Source organism: Myxine glutinosa, chromosome 6, assembly GCF_964187855.1.
Source record: "Myxine glutinosa chromosome 6, kmMyxGlut1.1, whole genome shotgun sequence".
NCBI lineage: Eukaryota > Metazoa > Chordata > Myxini > Myxiniformes > Myxinidae > Myxine > Myxine glutinosa.
Genome location: NC_136266.1, coordinates 138,566,667 through 138,588,829, shown reverse-complemented (window position 1 = coordinate 138,588,829; position 22,163 = coordinate 138,566,667). Strand labels below are relative to the sequence as shown.

At 46.7% G+C, this 22,163-nt stretch overlaps 2 protein-coding genes across 15 annotated transcripts in view; one reads left to right on the top strand and one right to left on the bottom strand.

Annotated features, from left to right (window-relative positions):
• LOC137430356 (coronin-1C-A) overlaps positions 1 to 16,159 on the top strand; it is an 81,648-nt gene extending 65,489 nt beyond the window's left edge. For 7 of the 14 annotated variants that reach the window (XM_068121165.2, XM_078780572.1, XM_078780573.1 and 4 more), the window contains 4 exons: positions 13,553 to 13,698; positions 13,984 to 14,041; positions 14,169 to 14,561; positions 14,669 to 16,159. In XM_068121165.2, the coding sequence (XP_067977266.1) occupies positions 13,553 to 13,698; positions 13,984 to 14,041; positions 14,169 to 14,561; positions 14,669 to 14,812 (741 nt within the window). In that variant the 3' untranslated portion in view covers positions 14,813 to 16,159. Of the gene's footprint in view, positions 1 to 13,552; positions 13,699 to 13,983; positions 14,042 to 14,168; positions 14,562 to 14,665 lie in introns of all 14 variants that reach the window. The other 7 variants (XM_068121164.2, XM_068121163.2, XM_068121168.2 and 4 more) reach the window with 1 other exon arrangement.
• A 2,635-nt stretch (positions 16,160 to 18,794) lies between these two features.
• LOC137430354 (bolA-like protein 2) overlaps positions 18,795 to 22,163 on the bottom strand; it is a 5,943-nt gene continuing 2,574 nt past the window's right edge. The window contains exons 2-3 of the mRNA XM_068121158.2: positions 19,438 to 19,535; positions 18,795 to 19,177 (exon numbers count right to left, since the gene is read on the bottom strand). Coding sequence (XP_067977259.2) covers positions 19,078 to 19,177; positions 19,438 to 19,535 — 198 coding nt within the window. The 3' untranslated portion in view covers positions 18,795 to 19,077. The remainder of the gene's footprint in view (positions 19,178 to 19,437; positions 19,536 to 22,163) is intronic.

Below are 22,163 nucleotides of genomic sequence, written 5' to 3'. Positions count from 1 at the left end.
ACGCTTCACCATCTGGCAGTGCGATGGACGAATCTGGGTTTGATGGATGCTAGCAGAACGTAACTGCCTAAATGCATAGTGCCAACTGTAAAGTTTGTTGGAGGAGGAATAATGGTCTGGGGCTGTTTTTCATGGTTTGGGCTAGGCCCCTTAGTTCCAGTGAAGGGAAATCTTAACGCTACAGCATACAATGACATTCTAGACGATTGTGTGCTTCCAACTTTGTGGTGATAGTTTGGGGAAGGCCCTTTCCTGTTTCAGCATGGCATTGCCCCCATGGACAAAGCAAGGTCTTTACAGAAATGGTTTGTCGAGATCGGTGTGGAAGAACTTGACTAGCCTGCACAGAGCCCTGACCTCAACCCCATTGAACACCTTTGGGATGAATTGGAACGCCGACAGCGAGCCGGGCCTAATCGCCCAACATCAGTGCCCGACCTCACTCAGGCTCTTGTGGCTGAATGGAAGCAAATCCTCGCAGCAATGTTCTAACATCTAGTGGAAAGCCTTCCCAGAAGAGTGTAGGCTGTTATAGCAGCAAAGGGGGGGGGGGGGGGGGGACCAACTCCATATTAATGCCCAGGAATTTGGAATGAGATGTGTGATGTTCAGGTGTCCACATACTTTTGGTCATGTAGTGTATATATTGTCGTGTGTATACCTTGCAGTGAAGACCTCAGGGTGACGGATAGCCGACCGAGCTTTAACTCCAAGGCGTGTAAAGATGGGGCCACGCCTCGTACAGCGTATACCAAAACGATGGCGGTACCTTGCGCACACACGGGGGGTAGTGGTGGGCAGCGAGGTCCTTACCTGTACGGATGGACGCGGCACGGGGGTTATCCGATACCAAAACGATGGCGGTACCTTGCGCACACACGGGGGGTAGTGGTGGGCAGCGAGGTCCTTACCTGTACGGATGGACGCGGCACGGGGGTTATCCGATCCCCAAAACAAATAAACTTACAAGACAGGCCAATCAACGATACAACAATTAAAATGCAACAAATAATGGTTCAATGAAAATAAATGCAATACAATAACAAGAAAAAGAGCAATCAGAGATTGCAAACCCTCGCCAGGATATATTTTCAGTGGTTTTTAAGGCTTTTGTGTTGAAACAAATATGGCGGCCGAACCACGTGACCTATGACGTCATCATTATTTTTTTCCCTCCACCAATTTATGCCTACAAGACGCTCAAGAAATTTCATCTTAATCGGATGAAGTTTTGTACTTGTCGAATTATGACGTCATAATCGAGTCACCTATGACATCATCATTAACATATTTAATTCCCCATGGAGAGTTCTTCACGAGCCATGTGTAAAAAAAATTATATTGGCGCTTTTGGAGATATAGAGGTGCAAAGTTTTTTTGTTTTTCCAAGATGGCGGCCGAACCACGTGACCTATGACATCATAATTATCATTAAAACATTCTACAGGTGGAGTTGCACCTATGGTGAAAATTTCCTGTCGATCAGACCAACGGATGCAGAGAAAATCATATTTATTCTGTGCAGACAAACAGACAAACAAGCGGACTCAAATGCAATACCCTCTCCCGCTCGAGGGTAAAAATGTAACACAAAATTCCTAAATTGAGGGACCCTCCACTCAGACTCGATTACATGACACAGGGGGATGACAAAAGTAAAAAATAAATGCGTAGTGTGGTGCATTGGCTGATACTCCGCCTGGCGTCCTTGACCGGCCCCTGAACCACCACGTGGGAACCGCACAAGATGGCGTACAGTCGCGCCCGTAGGCAGCTGGTCTGCGCAAGGCAGCCGAATCCCTCCTCCTTCGAGCGTCCCGCACTCCCAAAGCTCTGATCTTTCTTTTAGGCGCACATGGCACCAAGCGCAGCCGTCATGAAGCCAGCACCAAAGAGAGAGAACATATGCATCAAGAGCCCGGACCAAGAGCGAGACAGGGAATGCAAATGCATCCGTTCGTGACGAAGCCCAGCGCAGAGCAAGAGAAAATGGCGGAGCTTTGCCTTTTTGTTGCTGGTGCTGGAATGTTTGACGATGACGTCACACTCTCACCAATCGTGCCGCACCATCGCATCGCTTCTCCGTTCTTTAACCAATCGTTCTTCGGGGCGTGGCCTCACGGCCACTCTTGGCATCCATCGAGATGTTTCGGCTGGGTGGTGTCATAGTATTTGGATCTGGTCGGCGATCGCTTTATTTAATTTAGGCACTGATCGAATGGCTGGTGGTGTAAGTGCCACAATAACAAAGGGAAAACTACAGAGGCATTTGCTCACAGGAAATCTACCCTTATACCATAACTAATTAGCATAGCTCCACCCCTCACCATGGAGACACATGACGCTTACGCGGACATCCGGTCCTGACTTAATTACATGAGGGTTTCTCTTCGTGACATTCGGAACACACTACCCTATACAATCCTATCTGGGCTAAGGTATTTCATTGCCTACCCCCATACATGTAACAATATAAATAGCTGTGTAGTCCTCTTTATCCCATTAGAAGGGAAAACTGTGTACATCAAGAAGTATACGGCGGTTCATTCCAGCTCTGAATACTTAAGTCGTGCTCATTGCCAATTGGCCAGTTGGTTATTTAAAGCTATTGCATTCCCCACAAAAATTCAATGTAATGGTTTGCATTCATGTTTTAACATGTGAGGCATCATTATTATATTGTACACAATCCTCGTATTGTTTTGTTTCTGAAGGTTTTCTGCCATCGCCACATCCTTTTTTTTTTATATATAAAACGTCCAAGGCTCGTAATGGAACTGCCGTACACACACCCACACCCAGGGCCTGTGCCAGACTATTTTGTGCCATAGGCAAGGCCAGCTACTTGCATCCCCTCCCCCTCCCCCCCAAAAAAAATTGCCAACTTCGATTATTAAAAACAGATGTTTTGTTGAAAAAATAAAAAGCAGAAAACTTGAAACTGCTGAATTTATTTTAAATTGCAAGAATAAGTACCGTAAGATGCCAACAGCACCAATATTAAAGGCGCAATATCCATTAATATGGCAGTGGCCATTTTAGTGGCAGTGGCCAAGTCGATCCGTTCGAATCTCACATCAGCAAACATTTAAATCTCCTGTTTTCCTGACGATGATCAATCCATGTGCCCAACGACGAAATGGCGGCAGCGTTTTGAACATGCCGGATGTGACTATGGGAGAAGGCAGATGGGAGCAGGTTACGTCAGTTTCAAACAGGATGTGACGTATGCCACGAAGCGTACATGCTCAAAATTAATCACTTACACTATTACGAAGAATGAACGATTATATTTTCCTTTTATTATGTTTTTTCCTAAAACAATAATTTGTATAAAACTGTGACCCTTTAAGGTTCAGTAATGCGCCCCTATGATGTCTGCGCCCTCGGCGGCTGCCTAGTTGGCCTAATGGTAGTGCCGGCCCTGCCCACACCCACGCACTGACATACTGATGAGACAAACACTTAAAACAGCCACTGAGCTTGGGGGAAGTGCCGTCCCTCCCCGGGATACTCTGGGTACCAGCGACGTCATAACAATGGCGCCGCTTTTCTCACGACGCTCAGCGGGGCATTTCCTCAGGAGGAGTTTCCTCCTCCCCATGGATGTCAACCGATGGGGATTGTCCATGCTCCATCCTTTTAAATGCATTACCTCCAGTACACAACTATTTGAGAGAAGCATCCTTCTGACATCGTAATATTAAAGTGTCTCCAACGGTTAGCTCATCATTATCCGCAAACGTCTAAAATAAGGTGTCATGTCTTGACTGTGCAGTGCGCGGGAATGCAAATCCATACGATCTTTACAACAACGACCTCAGAGGTATGGAATTTTTGTGGTGAAGGAGGATTTCCATGATTGTGTGGGAGTGGGCTTCTTCAATAGCATCTATTCAAGTTTCTATTCTATCTGAAAACAACACCATTTTCAGCCGCATACTTCGGCACATTCTTCAGGTACTGCCTTTACCATTCAACAAGGACTAATTATGATTAACACCGCCCTCCATCTTAAACTTTCACTAAAGAAGATATTGTTACGGACACGGCTTAGATGTTATGATGGGCCGAGCGGAATGGCCGCCGTGTTCGCACAGTTTACCCGATTCCACCCGACGTTGACCCAAATCGCGCTATGCTAAATCAATGAAGGAAAGGACACAACGGCTGGGATAAATGAAACGACACAAGGGGTACAGTTCTCAAGACCTCCAGAGGAGGATATAATTGGTGGTGGAGAAAAGGGGTAGATTACAAGGTAAGAGGTAAAGCACAGAAGAGATAGGCACTTAGACACAATCTTATCTATCCCAGACAGACCACAGACAAACGGAACAAGACTGACTTACACAGGGATTGATGGCAGGGAAGGACAGGCAGTCGATAGCACAAGGTGCACCTTGGCTCAGGGACAGAATCAAACACGGTCCAGTCCAGAGATGCGGGGAGGTGTCACAGCGCTCGGAGGTGGCGTCCTTCTCTCACCAAGCTGAGGGCGCATCTGACGTCACCTCCCTCTTCCTGCGCATGCTCAGCGGGGAGTGACACGCCCTCGGCTCGTTGGCTCCGCCCCAGATGGAATCGGTCCGCCGCTTCTATTGGGTGCGGGGGGTTACCGGGCTCCGCCCTTGACGAGGAGCTGACAGCGAGCCCCTACGTGGTAAACCCGTCGAGCACATGCTCGATGGCGGCTCGTTGGAAAGGCTTGGTGCCCTTTCAACACCCCCTACCAACCAAGCCGGAGTGAGGACGCACACTCCCCGCGCCGCCGCCGCTGTTGTTGTTGTTGTTGTTGTTGTACCATGAGGAAGAGCTGCGGGGAGGTATTGGGAGGTCCTAAACTTCCTAACGGTGCCATACAATCACATTCTGGTGCAACGAAGAGTCAGAATTAATGGAAACGAGTCCTTAACTGACATAGACTAAGAATAACTAGCAAGATGTCCTATAGTTGTCTACGTGAGATGCGGTGGACCTGGATGCGACATTTAATGGGGGAAATAGGGGAAGGTCGGCTCTACAGAGTGTTGTTTACAGAAAATGGGACTAGGGAATGGGGGATTGGGGATAGTTGGGAAGTATTGGGGAAATAGGGGAATATTTACAAGCGGATATGGATGGATCCAAATCCCATATCCGCAACATTGCACCCTTCTCTACCTCGGGGCGGCCTGACCCGATAAATTTTTACCTACGTTAGTGTGGCACTCAGATGTAGTTCCCTCTACTATTAACTCAACCCTGAGTGCGACAGTTTTACAGATGTTCACAAATGAGTAAATATGTCCCCCTGCGACGTTGCACCCTTCTCCTCACAGAAACACACCCACAGGATAACCGAATCGCGGAAAGAATCCTCAAACTAAACATACAGCCGGTAGGGAGCATCATTTATACAAGACTACACTGATATTTACACTACGATCCAGGACCTGTTCTTTGAGGAACACATGCAGATGTTATGCATAGAGAGAGCACGCATGCCAGCATCGATACACCAACCCACGAGTGCCCTGTGGCCCTACGGCCTTTAATAATGTGCAGAGCACCCCATCCAAGCACCAAAAGCACCACCCCATACACACAGTCAGCACCATCCGGTGCACCAATAAAGTGTTCATAATCACCGGTGGTGTCGCAGCCGGCCGATGTTCTGCCGCTGGTCTTGCCTTGGAGCCCACTTGGCCTTCTTGCTTCTTTAAAAATAAAGAAAGGCGCCAACCGCGTCCATTTCTGAATTGTGGCCGTCAGGGGGGCCAACTATAAGTGGTTCACCTGTATGGCATAGGTGCCACGTTGACCCAGAGGTCCATCAACGGGTGGTGCTTGCCCGCAAAAGAACTGCGGTCCATTGTGGGCGGCCACAAAATTTGCGGTCCATATGGTGTATCGATCCAGGCAGCAAGCAGCGAAAGTACAGGCCCACAACTGCGGAGCCAGCACCTCTCTCTCCTCTCTCTCCGCCCCAAAGCCAGATCCTCGGAGGTGGGAGACAAAAGAAAGCAAGTGAGTAAGGTGGTAAGGGCGCAAAAGTGCATGCAATGTAAGGTAATGCACACTGGGGGCACATGGGAACCAGGTGAGACAGGTACGTTCCTACGGTACGCCCCCCCCCCCCCACCAGGTAACCTACATTGCCCCTCCCTTACCCCTTACGGTATCCACAAAACACAACACTACCCATAAACATCTACTTTACACATCAACAAACGTCCCTACTGTCTTCCCCGTTCCTCCCATAAACCAAATTCGTCTTCTCTCCCTCCTAACCAATCAAATTTGCCATTTCCAACTCTCATCAAAATTTGCCATCTCCAACTCAACATCAAAATTTGCCATCACCAATTCATCATCAGTCCCTCCTAGGGAGGGAGAGATGGAATCACCCCAATGTCTCATCCACGTCGTGATGCGTCTCACAAATCCAAACAGCAATTCTCACTTCCTGCAACACAAAACAAAGGAACACAGGTGTGGAGTCATCATCACCACAGGTAAGTGGCTGCGTATGGTGCGACAGGTTCATCAATCCTAACTATTTCCTAAATGACTTTAACAACTTTACATTACCCAGGGTCTTTCCCTGCCAATCCATTGGCCAACTTACACTATGGGTTCTAAAAACCAATTCCCATTGACCAAACTGTGGTGCTTCTCAATTTGGGGTCTCACTCCCCCGATTCATCTCCCGGTGCCCTCACACAATTTCTGGGCTGTGACGTGTAGCTCTCCCAGCAGGTCTACCCACCTGCACACCTCCACCACTGTAGTTGCCACCCGAGCTTACCTGCTCCTCACCCTAACCTAACTAACTGGGGAAGGCCCTCTCGCACTCTCACCCCCTCAGTGCCCTCTCTGGCACGGGCTGCCCGATCCACACCCGGGATCCTCAGGCACCCACTGACACTAACGGCTCCCAGAGCCCACCTGCGGCCTCACCTGGCCGACATCCTCACAGTGGTGGAGTGCCCAAACCAACTACACACACTAACAGGCTACACGCCCAGCCATTTCCACAACACTAATGCACCCATCCACAATACCATTCTGCATCCGCACCACAAATGCCAATATCCAACCACAATTTACCAATACCTTCTAACTATTCTTTGAACTACCCTCCCCGGGTACTCGTGAAAAGGGGTCCACTCTTCCCCCATCCACACCTTCGCACCATGCACACCACTCCGTACCACTTACTCCAACTCTCTCCACACCACTCATTCCAATACTCCATGTATTCCACACACCCATTTATTCCATTCACCTGTTGGTGCACACCTGTGCACTCACACCTGGTGCCACCTGCACCCTTCTCTCCCCCAAGCGCATTTGCGCTGATCCACAACACTCACTACTCATACACTGCTCCACACTCCTGTCCAGTTCTCACACAGCATCATCTCATCTAACTACTCCCCTCTGAAACTTGCGCTTCCCAGTCGTCCCTTTAAACTATTGCGCTCCCTCGTCATTATCATCCACTCTAATCTACCTGCGTCCCCACTACAGGTATCATTGTCACTAACTAATCTTAACGTCACCTAATGTCATCTTCGATAGATCCCTACACACGATATCCTAACCCACCCGGGCTAGTTTTCACTGCCATACACCCCATAAACTATTGCGCATTTGCCCCATCATGGGAAGGGTGGCAGGGATGCCACCCTTACCCACCGGGCCCATCGCTCATCAATCCCCCAGTCCTCTGGCACTAATAAGCCCCCCCTATTCAGAGGTACTGGGTCCCGCCTCGGCATCTAAAGCCGAGGCAATCCACGGGGGCGCCTGCTCGCCGGTGTAAGGCCTTCTAGTTTCCCGGGGTCTGGCGGGGGGGGGGGGGGGGGGGGGGTGTCTGGGGTCGGCTAACCCGCTCCCCCCTGGGCGGAGTTAAGGACCTCAACCGCCGGGGATCATCCCGGCGTGTGGCTCGACAGTGCCGCGCCAGGTGACCCAGACCGTTGCAAGTATAGCACCTCACCTGATAAGGTGCTTGTCTCCGGAATTCCAAATTTCCCCCCCTGAAGGTCCGAATTGGATTACCCGCTCGTGGTCCACCGCGGGCCACCTCCGGGGCCGCCTGCCATGGTCCAGGTCCCGCCAGGCGCTGGTCCACCAGCCTCCGGACCATGCCCGCCAGGTCAGGACCCACGTCGGGGGCGGGCCCCCTAAGGGGTCCGCCCTCCATCGGGGGTCCCACCTGGCGGACCGCCATTGCGTGACGCTCGCTCCCCCGGGCCAGGGGCCTCGCTGCTTCCCAACGGGCCGCAGCGTCAGCCGCCTGGCTCAGAGTCTGCGGGCGCCACATGGCGAGCTGTTGCCGGAGCTCAATATCCGGGAGGGCCTGGATAAAATGGTCCAGCGCCAGGCTTTCCCGGGAATCCGCTGCCATGCTAGCATGTGCGATCCCCACTGCGCGGCGAATGTCGTGGGCAAGTTCCCCGATGGCTTCCTGGGGCTTGCGTTTTCGCAGCGCGAGCTGAGCTTTAACAAGCTCGCTCTGCTGTTCAACGCCGAATCGATTAATTAGGGCGTCGCGGAGGGCTGGCAGGGTGAGAGCACCCGGTGGTAATGCCGTCAGCACCTCCGCCGCCGCGCCGCGCAATGCGGCCACCAGGTGTACTCCACCTTCGTCCTCACCCCAACCGTTGCCCTTACACACACAGTCAAACTGCGCCAGATACGCGCGTAGATCACTCTTGCCGTCATACGGCGCGAGTGGGACCTTGTGGGACCACCTCGTATGCGAGTCGTTGCCCGCCTGCCGGACCCCGTGCGTCGCCCCTTGCGGGGTCAGCGCGGGGCCGAACCGGCCGGGCCCCCACAGTACATTACCCCCAAGGGGCTCTCGTGCCTCCCCTGTCCCTCTAAAAACTACCCCTGTTGGTGTCGATGCATGGGTCACACTTCCGCAACCCGCTACCCATTCCATACCACCACAACCTTGCTCACCCACACCTCGCACCTCTCCCATCACCGGACCCTCTCGCTCGCACCCTCGTTCCATACCCTCCGGACCAGCCATACACCTCACTCTTGGCCTCTCACGAACATCCGGGTCTATCTCGACCCCCAAGCTTATTAAATCACCTGGCGCATCATACGCACGACCATATTGGTCACCACTTACACCGGGTCCTCTTCCTCTTCGCTTCTCCTCCATCACCTGCGAATCCCTCATCCGGTTAATGAGCACATCATCACGATCCGAACACAGACTTTGGACCAATTCTTTTACCTCCTCTTTTATCTCTTTCTTATCCCCTCTCCGTCGCTTCTTAATTTCGCTCACCCCTTCTTCCACTTCTTCTAATTTCTGCTTCACCTCTTTTATTTCCCGGTGCGTCTCCTCAAGCTCGTCCTCTAAGGCCACCTTGACCGTTTCTATGTGCGTCCTCACCTGCCGGTCCTTCGTCTCCATTACCTCTATCACCTCGTCCAACCTCGTTGTCAGTCCCTCACGTACCATCCGACATTGCCTCTGTGTCGCTATCAAGTCATTTTTTATGTCGTTTTGTGTCGCTCTTAACCCTCCTAGTACCGCAGTGTTCCTTTGAACCTGCTCCGTTAGTTCTTTTTGTCCCTCCGTCAGTTGTTCTACTCCCAGCGTCAACTCCTCTATACCACCTTGCAATTTTACAGTCCCCTTTCTCACCTCCTTCTCCATGCGCTCCTTACAGTGCCTCACCTCCTCGCGCACTCCTCCGACCTCCTCACTCACACCTCTTCTGATCTCTTCTCCCATCACTTGCATCTCCTGCCCAGATGCCACCCTCATCTGCTCCATTTCCTCCCTGTGAGCATCCAATTTAGTTTCTACCCCCATTCTGACCCCCTCTATCTGCTGCCCCATTTTTTAACTTCCCTTTCCGCTTGGTCCCTCATGTTCCTCAATTTGCCTTCCATACTGTTTTCTAACCCCTCTAACCCCTTTTGCATCCCTTCCATTTGATTCTCTTGAGCGGCCATTCTGTTTTCTACCCCCGTTAACCCATTCTTTACCTCTTTTATCCCATTGTCTAACCCCTCACCGGTACCCCTCGCTTCGTCCCTCATTACCCCCATTTGGCCCTCCAATCGCTCACCCTGAGCATCCATCCGGTTCCCCATTACCCCCATTTGGCCCTCCAATCGCTCACCCTGAGCATCCATCCGGTTCCCCATTACCCCCAATTGCTCACTCTGCAGTTTGAGGGACGCCTGCATTTGCGCCATAAATTGCTCCATGAGGGCCTGCATTTGGGCCATCCCTCCCACTTGTGCAGCGGGTGCGGCCGCCGTAGCCATGTGCGAGGCGCCATTTTGCGCGCCCGCAACCTCGTGCGCGAGGACGCCATTTTGCGAACCTGCCGCCCTCACTGCTTCGCTCTCCTCATGTCCCTCAATTTGGTCCTGGATCGACCCTGCCTCACTCTCCTCTACCGGAACCCAGCCGTCTTGATCTGCCATAGCGCGACTTTCAAAATTGGGGTTTTTTTTTTTGTAAAACAAAATCAAATTTCGCCGTTAATAATTTCGAGCGCGTGAAGCGCGCTTCGGGTCCAATCCCACTTCCCGACACCAATTGTTACGGACACGGCTTAGATGTTATGATGGGCCGAGCGGAATGGCCGCCGTGTTCGCACAGTTTACCCGATTCCACCCGACGTTGACCCAAATCGCGCTATGCTAAATCAATGAAGGAAAGGACACAACGGCTGGGATAAATGAAACGACACAAGGGGTACAGTTCTCAAGACCTCCAGAGGAGGATATAATTGGTGGTGGAGAAAAGGGGTAGATTACAAGGTAAGAGGTAAAGCACAGAAGAGATAGGCACTTAGACACAATCTTATCTATCCCAGACAGACCACAGACAAACGGAACAAGACTGACTTACACAGGGATTGATGGCAGGGAAGGACAGGCAGTCGATAGCACAAGGTGCACCTTGGCTCAGGGACAGAATCAAACACGGTCCAGTCCAGAGATGCGGGGAGGTGTCACAGCGCTCGGAGGTGGCGTCCTTCTCTCACCAAGCTGAGGGCGCATCTGACGTCACCTCCCTCTTCCTGCGCATGCTCAGCGGGGAGTGACACGCCCTCGGCTCGTTGGCTCTGCCCCAGATGGAATCGGTCCGCCGCTTCTATTGGGTGCGGGGGGTTACCGGGCTCCGCCCTTGACGAGGAGCTGACAGCGAGCCCCTACGTGGTAACCCCATCGAGCACATGCTCGATGGCGGCTCGTTGGAAAGGCTTGGTGCCCTTTCAACACCCCCTACCAACCAAGCCGGAGTGAGGACGCACACTCCCCGCGCCGCCGCCGCTGTTGTTGTTGTTGTTGTTGTACCATGAGGAAGAGCTGCGGGGAGGTATTGGGAGGTCCTAAACTTCCTAACGGTGCCATACAATCACATTCTGGTGCAACGAAGAGTCAGAATTAATGGAAACGAGTCCTTAACTGACATAGACTAAGAATAACTAGCAAGATGTCCTATAGTTGTCTACGTGAGATGCGGTGGACCTGGATGCGACATTTAATGGGGGAAATAGGGGAAGGTCGGGTCTACAGAGTGTTGTTTACAGAAAATGGGACTAGGGAATGGGGGATTGGGGATAGTTGGGAAGTATTGGGGAAATAGGGGAATATTTACAAGCGGATATGGATGGATCCAAATCCCATATCCGCAACAATATTAATGCATTGAAGTATCCACAAAGGGGACTCAAGTTATTACAACTGATCATATTTGAGTATGAATATGTAACTTGCCTTCCCTGCGATGTTTTCAGGAAGGCTGGGCTATTATAGGGGAAAATAGGCAGGCTTTCCTAAAGATGCATTTAAAAATATGGAAATTTCCTAAAGGCAGGCTTTCCTAAAGATGCATTTAAAAATATGGAAATTGTTACCATTGAAAGGGAAATTCTGGGAATTCTTGAAAGGGAAAAAGGGAAATTCTGATTTGAAAATGACTGAGCACATTCAAATTTAAAACAAGACCCAAGTTCATTGTAACAGGTACTTGTTGAATACAGTAGCATCTGTGGTACCAAGGAACTGTGTTGCCATTTACCATACATGGTGGTGTAATGGTTAGAGTGTCCACTCCGAGTCTGGGAGGTCGGCAGTTCAAACACCAGTCGAGTCACACCAAATAATAAAAAAAATTGGTACGTGCTGCTTCCTTGCAGGCATGCATATGAGTCCTATATGCATGTCTGCTGTTCTTGTAGACTGAGAAGAAGGCCTATTTGGCCAAAAGCTTGTTGCAAATAAAAGATCGTCCTGAAGCTACGGTCCGTAACTTATTTAATTTCTTCCGATTATATATTTTATGCAAATGAGGCACCCTGCTCATAACCAAGATAATCTAGTTTTGTATTTATAATTAATTTTCTGAAATTTGTAGAATTTGTTTTTCACTTGGAAGTTTTGGGTTACAATGTGTAACGAAAGGTGGAAAAGGTCTGACTTATTGCAATTTTTGCAAATTGCAAATTTATTCTAATTGCAATTGCAAAAATTGCTAATTTTTGCAAATTGCAAATTTATTCTAATTGCAATTGCAAAAATTGCTAATTTTTGCAAATTGCAAATTGCAATTTTTTTTTGCAAATTGCAAATATTGCAAATTTATTCCAAATTTAATTCCAGTCTATAAGGCAAGAAAAGGTTTAAAATTTTGAATGGGGGTGTAGACTTTCTGTAGGCACTGTATGTATACATCATATAAAAGGAGCTCGGTCTCGGCATGTCCATGAAGCCGTGTAACTATATGTATATTAATTACATACTGTTTGAACTCGGTTGCATCCGGTCTATTAATTACGTACGTCTATTATTTGCGTACTATTGGAATGTACCTTTCAACCCTTTAGTTTGCTGAAACCCCTTAGACCTTAGGCAAAATACACTGAAGACCCTGAAGACCAAAAACACCCAAAAGACCCATTGGCCCGCAATAGCCTTAAGGACCCCCAAGACCATTGAGACCCCTTTTACCATTAAGACCCTTTCAATACTTTAGCCAACTTTGGATCCCTTCACCGTCTGGACCTCTTATAACGTTTAGACCCCTAGAACATTTAGACAGCTTGGACTCTTGGCCATTTAGAGCTTTAGGCCACTTGGACCTTTTTAGATTACAAATAAATAATATCCTGTGCTTCTGTAGCAATGTGTGGTAAGGTGAGCGTAGCGAGCCGATCCACGCTAGCATATAATTAAAAGAGGATGAAGACTTTGCGGAACACAGTTGGGATGTTCCTTACATGATACACCTGCGTCTGGGTCGATGTTGCTTTTGGAGATCAACCATTTTTGAGAAATGAAAATGTGTGATATTCCTACATGTGAAAATTATTTTTGGTGCTTGGCATATTAAACTATCTTGTGAATGTATCCATCCACATGGATGTATAAACTGTACACTATGTGCAAAATGGAAAAAAACACAAGCTTGAAATAGTGATCACTCATGAGCTCAGTCGAGTAATCTCACTGCATTTCAAACTCCATGTAATGACAACAAATGCATCGGGTGATGGCAGTGTATTGTTGCCAGGGTGACAGCAGCATCCGGTACTTTGAGGTGACAGATGAAGCTCCGTACGTTCACTTCCTCAATACCTTTACGAGTAAAGAGCCTCAGCGTGGGATGGGTTTCATGCCAAAAAGGGGTCTCGATGTGAGCAAGTGTGAGATAGCTCGGTAAGTGAAAATCGATAAATTTTGCACCACACTTTATCAATAACGTTCTCACGTTCTTTGTCTCGAGCATTTGCAAGAAAACGTGTTTTTTTGCTAAAGAGCAAATAATTTTTGTATTTGATACACGTCTTGTATTAATTTATAATTTCTTCAAAGGTGGCTGCTGTAAATCAGCATACCATCAACCACATGTAGTGTAGATGAACAACATCATTAAGAGTCCTTTCTACCCAACCCTATCACTCACGCACCTCATCCCCAATCTCATTTGCCCCAATTCCTCAGTTTCTACAAGCTCCACGAGAGAAAATGTGAGCCAATTGTAATGATCGTTCCACGTAAGGTACATCTCTCATTCCTGAAATTCCCATCTTTCTTTCTTACTTGCTTTCTTATGCCGAAGGTGCAACAGTCTCCATGCCCCTCACTTATCCACATGCTCTGTTGTCTTCTTTTCCATTGCACCCAAGTCGGACATGTTCCAAGATGACCTCTACCCAGATACGGCAGGAGCAGAACCATCAATGGAAGCTGAAGAGTGGTTCGCGGGTCGGGATGCTGAACCCATGCTCATTTCACTACGCGAAGGATACATGGCGTCACGTGGACGAGATGCACGTGGTCCTCGGCGTAACTTGCTTGATGCACGGCCAAAGACTCTGCGCCAGCAAAGTGTGACCAGTCAAGAACCAAAAAGAAATGAACGAACGGATAAGGAATTGCCGAGCCAGGAACCACAGAGCAATGGTAACAAGATTCCGCCTCCTGTGCCACGCAAATCTCCAGGACTTACGTCCCCTGCTGTTGCAAATGCCACGACCGTGCCACAAACAGAAAACGCCACACCTTTACCTGCAGATACTGTAAGTCCCTCAAACTGGTTCTTTTAATCTTGTATTCTTTGGCTTCGCCCTATCAATGTCTAATTCCCTTTCTTTTGTAACTAACTTTGTATACGTGCGGATAGCAGAACGCACTGGAAGTTATGCAGCAAGAGATTCTACTCCTGAAGAAAATGATTAGTAAACAGGACACACGTATTGCGGATCTCGAAGAACAGCTTCACGACTTGAACCTGAGGACAACGAAAACTGAACCCACTGGGTCAATTTGACCCTGTAAACATGCGATCCCTTCTTTCGATTCGTCACCCGAATGTGGACACTCCATATCAGATGCCAACTCGACCTCAGGCTTACCTCTCACACCTCTAAGCCTAACCATGCTTGTTTTGTCAAAGCTATTTTCACCTTTAGCATTTTTACTGGTACCTGGTTGACATGGCTAACTTGGTAAATAAAGACGAGGTGCTCCCACATCCCATACGATGATGTATTGGAAAGGCCAGTTTTTGGGCACAGCCTAATGTCTTGGATTTCTCATCCTTGTGCGATTTTTTTCACCTCGTCTACTAATGCCGGCCCAATTGACTGTGGGTTTACCCAACTGAACCTACACTGGATGTTGTGCAGCCGCCTCTCACTCCCGACCCCCAGGTTGCAAATATGCACGTTTTTTGCTTCTGTGGTGGTGCCTTACCGGCGGACTCCTGCCTTGAGCTCCTCGAATGTTTTAAACATAAAGTTACGTATCTTTTACCACAGTCGTCTACTGTGAAATATGGTATTTCAGTCGTGGCCTATTTACAAGTAATGTTTTTATTTTAATCTGCCTGTACTTTTCACTGGTTGTTGGCATCAAACTACGTTATATTTAGCAATCAGTTGTAATGAAACCATACAACAATTGTGGGATGGAGGAAAAGGGTACCGGTAGTTTAATTTTGTCATTACGAAGTTTTTTGTCAATAGTGCGAGTTTTTATTTTTGGGGAAAAATGGGATATGCTTTACACACTTTAAAGTGCCTTTTGGGATATTTTATTTTGCTATTGCAATTCTCTTCTAATTGACGTGCCATGATTTGCTGAGGGCTTGTGGAGGGCTTTGGGTTTAAGGTTTATTTTAGGAACGAAATTTTTTCCAACCCCAACCTCTAATCTCGTGGTCTCTCGGCTCCTCGTTTTCTTTTCTTTTTTCATTGGTGTTGCTGCTTTGGTATTTGTAATATGCTAGAAATACCGTAAAGGTTTTACATGTGGTTTGATATCTATCGTTGCTTGGTCGATATCAGGATGAGGGAGCAGGCGGATGGCGGCTATCCTGTGAATACAAGCAGCCTCCCTCGACTGTAATTTCGACAACTCTGTAAAGTTGGCGTTTTATCTTTTTTTTAAAGTGTTTGGTAAATGCGTCTACAACAGCAAGACAGCCTGACAATCTCCTTTACATAAATTGTATTGAACTGCACGACAATCGCCAAATGAATGGTTTGTTTTGAGGTATGTAAACTGTGCAGGACTTTGCACGCATTCAGTTGCCTCTGAAAACACGTGTGCGTGAACGTGCATCTTGGTGTGTTTATTAAATAAATTTGGCATTTTTTAAACAAAAGGGAAAATCCTCAAGTTTTCTTGGTTGTGAATGATATCTCATCTCTTGCTGGGAATCCAACGTTATCAAATTGCCTCGACACTTGAGGCAATGTGAACGATTGGGATGGATGAAATCAACAAGACGACACTCAAAATATGCCTCTTCTTCCTCAATATGAGAAAATATGAGAAACTGGCGGTAATCCTTCAGAGCAAAACAAGGATCCAACGTTGATCAAATTGCCTCGACACTTGAGGCAATGTGAACGATTGGGATGGATGAAATCAACAAGACGACACTCAAAATATGCCTCTTCTTCCTCAATATGAGAAAATATGAGGAAAATATGAGAAACTGGTGGTAATCCTTCAGAGCAAAACAGGGATCCAACGTTGATCAAATTTCCTCGACACTTGAGGCAATGTGAACGATTGGGATGGATGAAATCAACAAGACAACACTCAAAATATGCCTCTTCTTCCTCAATATGAGAAAATATGAGAAACTCGTGGTAATCCTTCAGAGCAAAACAGGGATCCAACATTGATCATTGATCAAATTGCCTCGACACTTGAGGCAATGTGAACGATTGGGATGGATGAAATCAACAAGACGACACTCAAAATATGCCTCTTCCTCAATATGAGAAAATATGAGGAAAATATGACAAACTGGCGGTAATCCTTCAGAGCAAAACAGGGATCCAACGTTGATCAAATTGCCTCAACACTTGAGGCAATGTGAACGATTGGGATGGATGAAATCAACAAGACGACGCTCAAAATATGCCTCTTCTTCCTCAATATGAGAAAATATGAGAAACTGGCGGTAATCCTTCAGAGCAAAACAGGGATCCGACGAATGGTTAACGGCCGAAACGTCAACGTCTCGTCACCATACCTCAAGGTCCTGTTGATGCCATCCATTCATCTATGTGTGCATGGACGGATATCAACCATAACCTTCACTAGTAACTTGATTCCTTTTTCATTCCACTTTGAGCAATCCTTGTTACTCATAGAGGCTCTTTCAAATAGGGCCAAAAAGGATGGTGTGAGGAGGGATACAGAAATGGGGGACATTAATCTTTGAGTGGGTGGAGTGGGGGGTGGATGCTTATTCCGACTCCAGATTCACAACTTTGACATAGGGAGATAAAGATTCCTTGTAAAACGCAGAGAGAAACGATGCGTTGTACGTGCGGCAGGATGATTGGTGGACAAAGCGCAGAGTGGACAAACCCCTCTGAAAAATAATCCATGTGAGGAAGAAGAGGCGTTTTATGGTGTAGTAAAACACGTGCAGCATTTCTGAAGGATATACAAGGGTTGGAATTTATTTTCAAATTGATTATTAGCTCACCTGGAACGAAGTTCAGTGGAGCTTATGCAGTGGCGCATCGTCCATCCGTCCGTAAACCTTGAAACTTCTTCTCCGAAACCGCTGATGGGATTGCGACAAAATTTGGCTCAAATATTTGTTACGTTGTGACTAAAGTTTGTTCACAGCATTAAAAAAAAAAATCGAGGTCTAATGGAGTCTACTGGCGGTCAAAGTGGATCCAGGTTTGACCCCCCCCAAAATAGGTTTTGCTGAAATAGGTATTTTCTTCTCAAAAACTACACATGCAATTCTGATGAAACTTGACCTTAATCACCCATGTTGTAACAAAGATTGTTCCTGGCAATTCAAAAATCGGGGTCTAGGGTGGTCTGGAGGGGCTGGGGGGGGGGGGGGAGGGATTGCCCCTCAAAATAGGTATTTGCTTTTTTCTCAGAAACTACATCCACTATTTCGATGAAACGTTACCACAACCTTCATCATCCGTGATGTACCAATGTTTGTTCAAGGCACTGGAAAAATTGAGGTATGAGGAGGGACAGGGTTGGGAGGGGGAAGGGGTGCCCCCCAAAATAGGTATTTGTTTGTTTGTTTAAAGTCTTATGATTATGTTAGTATGATTCTACCTGCTGCCCTGTCTTCTAGCAACCATTGAAATTGGTTTAAAATACCTTTAGTCGGTGCAGTATACTATTTATTCTACCAGTTGAGCACCAGCAGTAGTGCCCCTATGTTTTAAATAGTTTTAAAGGATTTAAAAGCTTTTATATTTATTGTTGATTCAGATTGCAGATATTGAGAAAAGCGGCAGGGAGGAGCAGGGGAAAAATGTAGAACCAGAAGCAGAAGGAAATTTAAGTAGAACCAAGAAAGAGCAATCAGAGATGGCAGACCCTCGCCAGGATGTGTTTTTTTGTGTTAAAACTAGTTGGCCATATCTCCCAATGGTGAAGAATGACTTTAAAATTATACTAGCCGGATCCGGATATTCATCAAAATCGAATCGATTATTCCTTGTCACACACACCTGTCCACCAAGTTTCGTCCAAATCCGTCCATAACTTTTTGAGATATCCTGCTATGTATCGTTTTTGGCCCCATCTCCCAATGGTGAAGAATCACTTTAAAAAATTCTAGTAGCCGAATCCGGATCTTCACCAAAATCTAATCATTTCGTCCTTGTCACATACACTACATCTGTCAAATTTTGTCAAATACTCCCACAATTTTTTGAGATATTTTGTTCACAAACGGACAGACAGGGGTGAAAACATAACCTCCATCCACCTTTGGTGGCGGAGATAATAAAGCATAACACTCGTTTGGTTAAGGGTTTATTTTGATATTGTCTCATATATCCATGGATTATCATTTTAATCCTGGCCTTGCCATGAACCCAACTCAAACACAAGTGGATTTTGAAGGAAGTGATTCCAATCAAAGCTTGAGAGATCTGTACAAATGTATCATATAAATTGCAACAACATTCCGATTGCTACGTGTTCGTGCTTCCACCTGTGCACATCATGGAAGTAGAAAATCTGCATTAGCTGCCACGGCCTCGTGCAGCCTTTTATTCCTACTGCGGTTCATAAATTAAACCGCTACTGGATCTTCTGATTCTTCCACTGCTCAGGTGTCATGGTCTTCAGCTGGAAAGCGTGAATGGTTTTCAACTCTTCTTCCAGATAGGAATTTACAAGCCTGAAGTACGGGGGAGAAAGAGAGAAAGAAAGAGAGAAAGAAAGAAAGAAAGAAAAAGAGATAGAGATAGAGATAGAGAGAGAGAGAGAGAGAGAGAGAGAGACGCACACAGGGAGAGAGAGAGAGAGAGAGAGAGAGAGAGAGAGAGAGAGAGAGAGAGAGAGAGAGAGAGAGAGAGAGAAAATCAAAAGTCTGACTGGATCTTTAAACGATAACAAAAATCAAGATTACAATGTAAGTGCAACAGAGCCTCACACTACCTGTGCTGCTGCAGAAGTGGTTTTCCTTCAAAGTGTGGTGACACTACGATGACCCGGAAGCTTGTCCCACACATACCCTGAGACACATCTTCCACCTCCTGTGACATGATGACAATTCCTCATTACGAGAAAAACCACAACCTCCATTTTTCCATTTTAACTGTTTTCCCTTCCATTAATCCTACTATCTATGTTATGAGATGTATGCCGGTCTGTGTCACCTGTCAAATCTCCCTCACCCCACCCCGCTATTTAAAAAAATAAAAATAAAAGAAAATAAGCAAAGCGTTGGAATACAGTGGAAATAGTGGAATACAGTGGAAATAGTGGAATACAGTGGAAATAGTGGAATACAGTGGAATACAGTGGAATACAGTGGAAATAGTGGAATACAGTGGAAATAGTGGAATACAGGGGAAATACAGTGGAATACAGTATTACGGGTGGAGAAAGATGCCAATTCTGAAAACAAATCCTCCATCACTAAGGTATAAAATAACCCAATGTTTGTATTTTCCCATATAAAAAATATCCCTGTGGGGGACTGACGGTTATTTCTCCACGGTTTCTGAGAAGATTTTGAAACAAATTACCTGAATTTGAAGTGAAATTCACCTTTTCAGCCTCTTATGGGGGTTGATGCGGATGGGGAGCACAACCCCACGGGACCATGTGTCCCGATGCATTATACTAAAATTTGATCCATAATCAGTTGGGTAGTTGCAGAGATGTTTTTAGTGAAAATGAGGGATTTGGGGAGGAGGCGGTGGCCCCCTTTCCGAGGGGCCATACGACCATGAAGAGCACAACTTCAAGTTAGGCCATGGTGCCGATGCCTCGTAGAGAGTTTGGTTTGGATCGGTCTGGCGGTTTCTGAGAAGAAGATTTTTGAATGAAATATCAATATTTGGGGTAAACCCCCCTTTCGTCCCCTTTACAGGGGGCACATCCGGATGAGGATCACAACCCCATGCGATATTGCTGTCCTGATGCATCGTATCAAATTTGGTCCATAATCGGTCAGATCGTATGTCAGACACACGCACATCGGAAATGGACACATGGGGGTGAATAAGCCACACACAAAATGAATGAAACACAGCAAGAAGGGGATGAAACTGAGAAAGAATAAACCAACCGACAACTAACAAAGGGGTAAGGGAGAGAGAGGGGGAAAAATGGGACTGAACAGACTACTGGGGAAGTTGGATCCACAGGTGCGAGAAAAGCGAAACAATGGAGTGGAGGTGAGCAGTGACCCTGGATTTGAGAGTTAAACAAGAAGAGTGTTACTGGCAGACAATGTGCACCCTGCACACACCTGGAAGGGAGAGAGCAAAGAGAGGGAAGAAGGTGCAAAACAAAAAAGGCAGGGATAGTCTGGTAGAGTACAGAGAGGCTGCCAATCTCTGCGATATGAGGGTAACAGGTCTAGACAAAGCTTCGTCATGGGAGATCCCAATCATTTTTAGGGCCTTGCTTTCCACTGCATCATGAAAGATGACAGGACAGAGAGAGACAGTGTGTGTGTGTGTGTGTGTTTATGTGTGTATGTGTGTGTTTATGTGTGTGTGTGTTTATGTGTGTATGTGTGTGTTTATGTGTGTGTGTGTTTATGTGTGTGTGTGTGTGTGTGTGTGTGTGTGTGTGTTTATCTGTGTGTCTGTTTATGTGTGTGTGTGTGTGTTTATGTGTGTATGTGTGTGTGTGTTTATGTGTGTGTGTGTTTATCTGTGTGTCTGTTTATGTGTGTGTGTGTGTTTATGTGTGTGTGTGTGTGTGTTTATGTGTGTATGTGTGTGTTTATGTGTGTGTGTTTATGTGTTTATGTGTGTGTGTGTGTGTTTATGTGTGTGTGTGTGTGTGTGTTTGTGTTTATGTGTGTGTGTGTGTGTGTGTGTTTGTGTTTATGTGTGTGTGTGTTTATCTGTGTGCCTGTTTATGTGTGTGTCTGTTTATGTGTTTATGTGTCTGTGTGTGCGTCTGTTTGTGTGTGTGTGTCTGTTTATGTGTGTGTGTCTGTTTATGTGTGTGTGTCTGTTTATGTGTGTGTGTCTGTTTATGTGTGTGTGTCTGTTTATGTGTGTGTGTCTGTTTATGTGTGTGTGTCTGTTTATGTGTGTGTGTCTGTTTATGTGTGTGTGTCTGTTTATGTGTGTGTGTCTGTTTATGTGTGTGTGTCTGTTTATGTGTGTGTGTCTGTTTATGTGTGTGTGTCTGTTTATGTGTGTGTGTCTGTTTATGTGTGTGTGTCTGTTTATGTGTGTGTGTCTGTTTATGTGTGTGTGTCTGTTTATGTGTGTGTGTCTGTTTATGTGTGTGTGTCTGTTTATGTGTGTGTGTCTGTTTATGTGTGTGTGTCTGTTTATGTGTGTGTGTCTGTTTATGTGTGTGTGTCTGTTTATGTGTGTGTGTCTGTTTATGTGTGTGTGTCTGTTTATGTGTGTGTGTCTGTTTATGTGTGTGTGTCTGTTTATGTGTGTGTGTCTGTTTATGTGTGTGTGTCTGTTTATGTGTGTGTGTCTGTTTATGTGTGTGTGTCTGTTTATGTGTGTGTGTCTGTTTATGTGTGTGTGTCTGTTTATGTGTGTGTGTCTGTTTATGTGTGTGTGTCTGTTTATGTGTGTGTGTCTGTTTATGTGTGTGTGTCTGTTTATGTGTGTGTGTCTGTTTATGTGTGTGTGTCTGTTTATGTGTGTGTGTCTGTTTATGTGTGTGTGTCTGTT